The following is a 10,458-nucleotide window of genomic DNA, read 5'->3' as shown; positions in this document are numbered from 1 at the left end:
TTTTTTTTTTTTTTTAACTTTTATTTTTTATTTAAAATTATTTCTTATTTTTATCTTGTTTATTTTTTTAATAATTTGTTTCTTTTTAATTACCTTTTTATTTAATTATTTCATTTATTTTTTAATTTTTAGTTAAATTTTTTTATCAATTTTTTTTTTTTCCACCCAACTGTATTGCTATCACACAGGAGAAACCAATCCCCTGTGTGATAGCAATTGGAGGTGACAGGTTCTCTTTATTGACCCTGTCACACCCAATAGAGGAGTTCTAGCACAACACTGTGCCAGAACTCCTGTAACAGCTTTTTTTTTTACTGGGGGGGGTCTCACTGTCTACAGTCTGCACGGAGCGGCAGGGTTACTTATAACCCTGCCGCTCTGCTCACTGCAGTCAGAGACTCGGCGGCGGAGGACGGAACCAAAGGAGAGAGGTAAGTGCAGTGGGGAGGGGGAGAAGGCTGCACACTGTTTACATGTGAAATCGGCGACATCGTTGATTTCACATGTAAACAAAAAATCGTCTGCCTCACTCTACATTCAGTCCTGCCAGGACTGAATGTAGAGATTGCAACTTCCCCACAAGGACACCGCTGCCGCCCCTCTGCGCCCTGCTGCCCCGAGGCCGGGCCTCGGTGGCCTTGTGGGGAATCCGGGCCTGGGTGCATCCCTAATATTTACAGCAATGCAGAATGGCACAGGTTATAGAGGACTACACATCCCAGCAATACTGGTTTAAATAGTTACCGACACGCTCTGTATGCATATTCTGACAGTGTAAGGGGCGGGACGCTGCGCTTGTTGGTGGATCGGATCAGGTGAGTATTGAAAATGTTAAAAAAAAAAAGTTTTATTTTATGTTCCCGGGACATTTTGACCCGGGAACATAAAATAAAACATTTTAAAATGTCCCGGGATTTTATTTTAAAAATGACACCTTGCCTTAGCCTGGTGGTCAGTGGGGCTCCGTGGACAGTGTGAGTGTATCTGTTGCGGCCGCAGCTGCTCCATCCCTCTGCCACCTTTCTGCCATCTGCGCATCTCCCGGTCAGCCCACGCGCATCAGACCCGGCTCTCTAATCGGCCGCAGCTCGCTCAAGTGGGTCCTCTACTGTGCCTGATCCACATCACATACTGGCTGGATCAGGCAGATGCAGCCCTCTAAACAGAGAGGTGAGAGAGGTGGGGCACAGAGAGACGACAGAGACATGATAGAGCTAGTGACAGAGACATGATAGAGCTAGTGACCGAGACATGATAGAGCCAGCGACCGAGACATGATAGAGCCAGCGACCGAGACATGATAGAGCCAGCGACCGAGACATGATAGAGCCAGCGACAGAGACATGATAGAGCCAGCGACAGAGACATGATAGAGCCAGCGACAGAGACATGATAGAGCCAGCGACCGAGACATGATAGAGCCAGCGACCGAGACATGATAGAGCCAGCGACCGAGACGACAGAGACATGATAGAGCTAGTGACCGAGACGACAGAGACATGATAGAGCTAGTGACCGAGGCGACAGAGACATGATAGAGCTAGTGACCGAGACATGATAGAGCTAGTGACCGAGACATGATAGAGCTAGTGACCGAGACCACAGAGACATGATAGAGCTAGTGACCGAGACAACAGAGGGATGCTAGAGACCGAGGCGACAGAGACAGAGGGATGCTAGAGACGACAGAGACAGAGGGATGCTAGATACGACAGAGACAGAGGGATGCTAGAGCCGACAGAGACAGAGGGATGCTAGAGACCAAGACGACAGAGACAGAGGGATGCTAGAGACCAAGACGACAGAGACAGAGGGATGCTAGAGACCAAGACGACAGAGACAGAGGGATGCTAGAGACCAAGACGACAACGACAGAGGGATGCTAGAGACCAAGACGACAGAGACAGAGGGATGCTAGAGCTAGAGACCAAGACGACAGAGGGATGCTAGAGACCGAGACGACAGAGACAGAGGGATGCTAGAGCTAGAGACCGAGACGACAGACAGAGGGATGATAGAGACCGAGACGACAGATTAGAGACTCTGCCATCTCTCTAGCATCTCTGCCTCGATCCTTTCACTGTCTCTAGCATCGAGAGAGGGAGGAAAGAGAGGCGATCGAGAGAGGGAGGAAAGAGAGGCGATCGAGAGAGGGAGGAAAGAGAGGCGATCGAGAGAGGGAGGAAAGAGAGGGAGGAGAGTGAGAGGGTGAGAGAGATGAAAGAAAAGAGACGGAGACGGCGAGATGCTGGAGGCGGCGAGATGGAGAAGGATAACCTGTTTTACTTGTTCTTAAAATATTGCAGCAACAAAAATATCTAACATTATAAATGTATTGCATCCATGTTTGGCACCTTTTTAACCTAGACACAAACAAGCAGTTAACCCTTTACGCATGATAGGAGCCCCACTACAAAGGTCAATTATATGTGTGCCTGGAGTTCTGCTTTAAACAAAGGCTGTCACTTGGCCTATTCAGGGCAAAGTAACGGTGCCTTTGTAAAACATCCACTCCTGCATCGGTTATACTCATCAGCGTTCCCTCCCCGCTCCTGTCTTTGTTGTAGCTGGCAACAATACCTGGTGTTACCAGGTAAAGAGGAGAATGTGACCTCCTCCCATGTAACAGTGCCAGTCACTAGGCCCAAGCACTGCCACATTACCGTGGGAATTACAAAACTGTTTCCCTTCGTGTCTAACACCATCCGCCACCTTAGATGATTTCACCGTTGGCTGCAATGGAGGAAGGACATGCATGGGAGTACTGGAAAGGTAAATATAACTAGTGCAGGGACACTTGAAGACACTGTCACTTTACACCGCATGGACAAGGTGACAGCACCTCTTTACCACACATTGAAACAGTTATGTGCTGGCCTGTAAAAAGAAACCTTTGTCTGGTGTTATAGCAATACATTTAAATGCACTGCAATTCTAATCATTTCTATAGGCCACTAGCACATATCGATGCTGTAAAAATAATGCAGGCTGAATTTTTCATAAAACACACTTTACAACACTTATGTTGTCTAAATTGCAAAACAATACAGGCGCCTTCAAATCCAAAAAGAGCCCAGCAGTAAAAATACAGCAAGCACGATGGAGGCAGCTCCCACAGATTAGATGGACCACCAGTCTATGAGAAAAGGAACAAAAGAGAGCGCCTCCATAGTGTAAAAATGTTATTTAATAGTAAAAACACGCAGCTCTAAGGCTGTACTTACAACAGTTCGGTAGAATAAAAACCAGTAGAATAAGGTGAGAGAGGACGGAACCCCTGGCAGGCAGAATCTGGAGTAATGTAAAGGTTTTCCATTGCTCCAGACTCCCTGCCAGGGGTTCCGTCCTCTCACCTTATTCTACTGGTTTTTATTCTACCGAACTGTTGTAAAGGTTTTCCATTGCTCCAGACTCTCCCTGCCAGGGGTTCCGTCCTCTCACCTTATTCTACTGGTTTTTATTCTACCGAACTGTTGTAAGTACAGCCTTAGAGCTGCGTGTTTTTACTGTTAAATAACATTTTTACACTATGGAGGCGCTCTCTTTTGTTCCTTTACTTATGTGGTCTGTAGAAGCTCTTTTGAGGTACTGTGTTATACCACTGCAAACTGCTTAGAGTGAATGCAGTCTTCAGTGAAACTGAAGCCAAATGACAAATGCATATTTAAGATTTAACTCCCCAGTTAAGTACCTTAACCATTAACAGAAATGTATCTTCTTATTTGTGTATCACTTGTGTATACAACCTCACATTTAGTTTACCAATTTGTATTGAGATCTTAGTGCATCACAGGAGGGAGCTTGGAGCGGTGGCTACTTTACAACACACAGAGACCATGGGGAACACAATTGTCCACCCTCCAGAAGGAAGGACAGTGTCAGCACCAATTCAGAGATGATTTGAGGATCTACAGCCGAGTGATACACAAATAAGACAAATTTTTTGTTAATCGTTACTTGAATGCAGAACATGAACAGATGGGAAATCTTCTAATGGGGACATTAGTTCTAGTCACTCTGCTGACCACCAGGGATTTCCCTTTTTGGATGGATTTCCTCACTTCTTGTTGTGGCCACTGGACAGGAGGTAAAAAGGAAATTTCCCCATTGGGACACCAAAAGTGAAATGGATACATTTTCAGTTCTACTTTATTATTGGAGTGGAGATGGCATTATCCTTGGGACTACCTAATTAGTAGTTAAACTTGGAACCATTCATCGCCCAACTTTCAGACATGGTAAAAGGGAACACCTTCTAGCCCAATGTATGAAGGAAAAAGAATAGGCTGGGGTGGGGTGCAAAGAGCCTACTCATTGCTATATCTAGTCAGCCTTTTTAGTTTTCTATTATCTTGAGTAGGTGGGCCACTAAAGTGGTTTTATGCATCATTTTAGGAAGTACAGTGCATCTCATCTGAGCAGTGGCGTGCAATCCTGCCGACTGGAACATTACTCTGACAGGACAAAGATGGATGTTTTAACGTAGCTGGGATGCAAACGTTGAAATGGAAATCTTCAGTTTATCACATATGAGCACAGAGATCGAGCACTGCGAGAAAGAATGCTGGAGACTATCGTGGTGTGAGCAGACTTTGCTTGAACACTGTATTTAGATTAAGAAATGAGCCATTTCCACAGTCAAAAGATGTTAAAAACATTTTATTTTCACCATTAAATTTTAAACACTGTTAAAAGAATAACAATCCACTCTGCTCCAACAACTCCTTAAAATGATAGGTCTATACGGTCCATAATACCCTGCACACGGACTCAAGATTATTCCCCTTTTAATGTGCCCAATGTGGGCTGTGCAATCACAGGGAGGATATGTTGTCAATTGTGCATGCCAGGCAGTGCAATCAGTTATCACACAGTAGGCACTTGTGTAGCTGAACGGTTTCCTGCAATTAAAGGGAATGAAAGTGAGGGAACATCAAAAATGTTAAGTTGCCAGTCCAGGGATAGAGAGGAATCCTTCCAAAGGGGACAATTGTTCGCGTGACAAGGGTCTAACATGGAATTTTCTTCACTTTGTTGAGATTCCCTCTCACTTTCTGTTGAGTAATATGACCAGAAAAAAACAGGGGGGCGGGGGGGGCGGGGGAGAGCAGTATTCACTACTCTAAGCAAAACTTTTGATATGCTTTAAAGGCCTGTGTTGATATTTGAGATTGTGTGGATGGCATGAGTTTTAGACGCTACTGAGATCATTCAGAATTCAATGTCCAGTGCATTTGACCTCCCAAGCAGGCTTTGCATTCCCATGAACTTTTATAGGAATGCAAACCAGTTTGAAGCAAACTAAAGCCCACCGACACAGGCCCCCTTAAGTAGGTTAACTGCAAGGGTCAATGAATTCTCAATTATCTATTATCACGCAGGGCCAGAATTTTAAACATGTTGGAGAAACTGTCCTAGATGACCCATTTTGCCCCACAGAAACCAAATACCACAAGAGGAATCTGGCTGCTGCTGTGCAATGTGGCTATGTGAAGAACCTTTCCATCATCAGAATTTTTTTTGACCTACAAAACCCAAAGCACTTAAAACATTGTACAACCCACAAACCCATTAACAACCAATGTTCATAGCTCGTCATGAACATATGTGAATTCTCTGGCAGAAATAAAACCATCGGTGTCCTCATCTTCTTTCTCAAATATGCTCTCAACCAAGACATCATGATGGGTTTCATTTATGGAATTGCCATGCTTCTCAAACTCAGCTTTCAGATATGCTTTTACCTGGTGGAAGTATAGAGAAAATTAATGTTTTTGTCCATGACACAATAGCCCCAGACCAAGACAGAAGTAGTATGTAGAAGTCAGTTGTAAAAGAAATGTAAAAAAAAAAAAGGCTATTACAGGCATCAGTCAGAAAAAGGCAAATGGTGTGAAAGCCAGCAATAGCTTCTAGAACAAGAAGGTTCTGCATTGTCCTCGCTCAGGATCACTTAGTCTAAAGCCAAGGTAGCAGTGTCCTTGGGGATGGCATCAGTACCACAATTAAATTACCCAAAATGTCAGCTTTCTAGTCACATGATTCAGAACCAAGGCACTTCCCAGATAGCAAGTAATTGTGCTGCAAGTTTGAAAATGACTTGCTAAACTATTGCAGACTTGCCAAGCTTCACAATTGTGTTGCACAATTACAGCAAGTCTGCATTGCAAGTCTCCAGACCAGCGAGCTTGCAGAGCTCTTGCTAAGACCGGCAGGACTCTTGCGGTAGACTTGCCAAGCAAATTTGCTACAAATTCAAAAAGTGTCAACTAGAATTTGTGCTGCGAGTGTTCTGCATGTCTATAACTTGCCAGGAACATGTGCAGCAAGTTAAGAATTACAATTTAACCCTGGCACAAGTTTGTAGCAAGTTATCCTTGCTATCTGGGATTGTTTTTCCTGTTACTACTGTAATTACCAAAACACCTCTCTGCTTTATGACTAAGTCTGATTAGGGATAATGAAGAAAATGTAAAATTATATAATAGAAATATTTTTACAGTTACATCATACAAATCACTGAACTTGATATATTGAAGAGTCCGGGCATATTCACACTTGCCCAATTTTACATGAAGTGTTTTGTATTGGAATCTTTAGAAAATGACAAAAACCAGACATATGTGAACAGGCCTGGCAACTGATTTGAGATCATGTATCAAGTCCATTTGTATATCCCGAAGACGAAGGTAAACCAGAAGATTACAGTTACCTCTTCTTTAGACAGTTTCCAGTCATCATTCAAATCCATTTCTTGGAATGACTCATGCGATCGTGGTCCATTTCGAATGTCAATAAGATTAATATCAAAGATTAAAGTGCTCTCTGGTGGAATTTTTCCTAGTTGGGAGAAAAACAAATAAAAATCAGCACAGATGATTGAAGGTCAGATGGATACATTAGGATTATTTACAACTGCAGATAGCCGCAAAGCTCATGAAAATGTTAGAATCACAAATCTGTAGCAGACAGAACAAGTATTTAATGAACAGAAAGGCACAGAGCCTGTGTTCCTGCTTCACCCTGCTGGGTCAATAGTTCCTCTGTCAACGGGTAGGTGGGCAGGTTAAGAAAAAAAAGGGGATTCTAGTTGGCTGCTATGGGGTACTGCACTTACAAAAACACAATTTCTTGATTGAATAGGTAGAGAACAAAGCCATAATTGATTTGGGGGTCCATTGTTAAGGCAATCACTAGCAATGTTTTTTTTTTTTGCTCACCTTGCTTCAAAACTCCAAGGCAATGATGTCAATGTCATGTAACAGGCTTCTACTCGTATCAGTTTCCAGCCTGCATTTTAAGAATGGGCAATAAAATGTAGGCCATGCCATAGAGTAAATTTACACACACACACACACACACTTGCCAACACTACCCCCATCTCCACAATAAGTGGCCCTAGTACTGTCCTCTCTCCACTTGCCCATTTACGTAAATCTACATGCTTGGCATCATATAAAGTTATAGGTCACTTTGCAGTTCTCTGAAAATACAGGGTGCTCATATTAGAAAATGCATACAACTGCATGAACACAGACTGTGAGTGGCCCAATAGGCATGTTATAGAATAACCAGAGGTTGTGGATTTGTGTTATGAGACATTAAAACATATGTAATTAAAGCAAGGGAACTACACTAAATAACTATTCCTTTTGTTTTGGGTACAAGGTGATTTGGTTATGGGGTATGTAGCTCATAAAACAATGTAGGGGAAACAAAATCAGCTCCCTTCTCTGCAGCAGTAAGACTTCAACAAAGTTCCCAAAGGAAAAAAAATTCATACCTGTCAGGTGCAGCAAAAGAGGTTGGCAGAGGAACAGCTGATGGTTATACAAGCTGTGTCACATGCTTACTGACCTCGTTACAGGATATAAGGCCATGCAGAGAAAAGGAATTGGTTCCCTGTACTGCTGACATCCATATATACCTTCCCTTCACTTACCCACTGCTGCATTCAGGAAGAAAGCCTTGTGTAAACTATGAATTGCTGGAGTCTTGCTTACACAGGGCTATGGACTACCTTTGTGGACAGTGTTGAATGGTCTTGTGTGGTCACATGAAGTGAAAGCCACATGTTCCTCTGAAGTACCGGTTATTTCCTTCAGTTGCCACCATAGAACCAAGTGGCAGGGAAAAAACAAAAAATGCAAGCCTATGCCGCTGAAAACCTTTTGGCTTTGCCCTCAATCCAAACAAACAATTTTGGTGTCATACAAAAGATATATATTTTTTTTACAATTACCTATTTATCTTGGTTCTTATAATAAAAGCATAAAGAAAAAAAAGTTTATATAATAATGTGAAGGACATAAAACTCAGATGCAGACAAAAAACACAGTCTACATAATATGATATCTAAATGCACACATGCAGTACATATACACAATGGGCTTGATTTATAAACAATTTGCAGGGCCGTTCGCTCTGCAAATGTCTGAATGTTTGTCCTGTGCTTATAGATGTACAAAGGAATGTTCTTTAGTCATTTTCCTTTACAAGTGTAGTTATATTGGAACGTTCTGATTATATCATATTATGGCCCCTAGATGGTGCTAAATGAGTAGAAAATAAATATTTCCTATGCTCCTTTAATGTCATCTTGTGGCCCATAATGCGTTAAATACAAACATTAATTATTCCTGTAAAAGGGAAAAATAGAAATAAATGTCTGTTCATTTGTGCAATTCAAAACACACACGCGATAACGTTAATTATAAAATCAATCCGATGTGTTATATTGACATGGCCCTAAGAAAATAATTCACAGCTTACCAGTTTTAATGCAGCATTGAGTTAAGGAAGGGTGAGTAGCCACATGCATTATTTTCTGGGGGAAGGTGCCGCAGGTTTCCAAAGGACTATTCATGTGACATCAGAATACACTTTGGATCAAGTACAAGACAGAGGTTAGTGTTAATACTGTAACATGTTAGCAGTGCTCCTGTGGTAGGTATGAAGGAAGGCCTGTTGACTACATGCATGGTGCACAAAGCTGAGCGTTTCAAACATTAACTAGGAAACCAGTGCTGAAACAGTGACAAATATATCTGAAACATGAAGACAGGCAGAAGCATGCAAACACTAAAGAGATACATTTAATAACAAGCCGTGCAAGTGTATTTGGAATTGTAGCTGCCCTCTCCTCCCAATTCCAGAACTACATAGATTTTCAAGATTTGTACCAGGATAGTCCAGGTATATCCCACTGACAACATGTGTGGACTGTAGTGTCTCAGATCTCATTCAGCAGGAGCAGCGCTCATCAGCAGGTTTTTCTTTTTTTATACCAATATGAATACAAATGTATTGTTTTCTATGAGCTGTGTACAGTTACCTAAGGAACACTAAACTTGCATGAGATCACATATAAACATGTTTAAACCCATGTGGGCCTAATACACACAACCGTAAAAATAAAAAAAAAAGTGCATAAACGTGTTTGGACGTATGTAGGCTTCATGCACATAACCATTTAAAAAAATGCGTGTAGAAACTTTTGAACATATAGCATGTAGGCTCATGCACACGGCTGTAAAAAATGCAATGCAAAGACTTTTGTTTGTGGATCTGGATGCAGGTATATTGTTTTCATGAGAGCCATGCACATAGGTGTGTAAATGTGCTCTGTGTTAATATCCGTGACCCAAATTGAAAATGGGTATAATTTTTACGTGCACACACGTGCAGATGCACGTTAATGCATATACATGCGCAAGTACATAAATGAAGTCTAGAGGAAAATGGCAAACAGATGGAGTGGAACACGAAATTTACACATTTAAACACATACACCTGTCTAAACGCAAAACATTAAAAACGCAAACATATCGATTACCCATGGCAATCTATACATTTAAATTAGGGATGCACCGATATATCGGCCGCCGAAGCATATCTGCCCGAAAATTGCACTTTTGGCATAATGCTGAAAGTACCATTTTCTGGCCGATACATCGGTGCATCCGTGTATTCTCTCCTCCCCGCCGGCCGCCGATCTGTGTCCACGCGGAGAGGAGAGCAACTGCCAAAGGCAGCTAAGCGCTGCTGGAGGAGAGACGCCAGCTGCTCACACCGCTCAGCCTGCTGTCACAGATCAGAGGAGAGCGGCTGTGTGGGTGGAGACCGCCAGTGCTGTCACAGGAGGCTGAGCTCTGCTCGCTCAGCCTCCTGTGACACTGAGTCAGGAAGGAGAGCGAGTGCAAACACTCAGCGATCACTAAGTGCTTGTAAATAATTGAGGACAGTATGTTGACTGTACCCTCAATTATGAATGAATGGGAGTGTTCATCACCTCCTGTCCATTCATGATTGTGGTTATAGTAAACACACTGTGTCCTCATGTTATGAATGAACAGGAACACTCAGGATTCCTGTTCATTTATAACAGGGGGTGCAGGAAAAAAGATTGGGGACTCTGTGTCCTCAATCTTTCCATTTTAAAAGGGAAATATCAGGAGT

At 42.5% G+C, this 10,458-nt stretch overlaps 1 protein-coding gene across 1 annotated transcript in view; it reads right to left on the bottom strand.

The window, feature by feature from the left end:
- Positions 1–5,532: 5,532 nt before the first annotated feature.
- Positions 5,533–10,458, bottom strand: part of FKBP14 (FK506 binding protein 14) — a 9,652-nt gene continuing 4,726 nt past the window's right edge. The window contains exons 3-4 of the mRNA XM_018576051.1: positions 6,713–6,840; positions 5,533–5,744 (exon numbers count right to left, since the gene is read on the bottom strand). Coding sequence (XP_018431553.1) covers positions 5,586–5,744; positions 6,713–6,840 — 287 coding nt within the window. The 3' untranslated portion in view covers positions 5,533–5,585. The remainder of the gene's footprint in view (positions 5,745–6,712; positions 6,841–10,458) is intronic.

This window comes from Nanorana parkeri, unplaced genomic scaffold, assembly GCF_000935625.1.
Source record: "Nanorana parkeri isolate BGI_ZX_2015 unplaced genomic scaffold, ASM93562v1 scaffold4, whole genome shotgun sequence".
NCBI classification, from domain to species: domain Eukaryota; kingdom Metazoa; phylum Chordata; class Amphibia; order Anura; family Dicroglossidae; genus Nanorana; species Nanorana parkeri.
The sequence above is the reverse complement of the archived record's forward strand: the minus strand, read 5'-3'. Positions and strand labels throughout refer to the sequence as shown.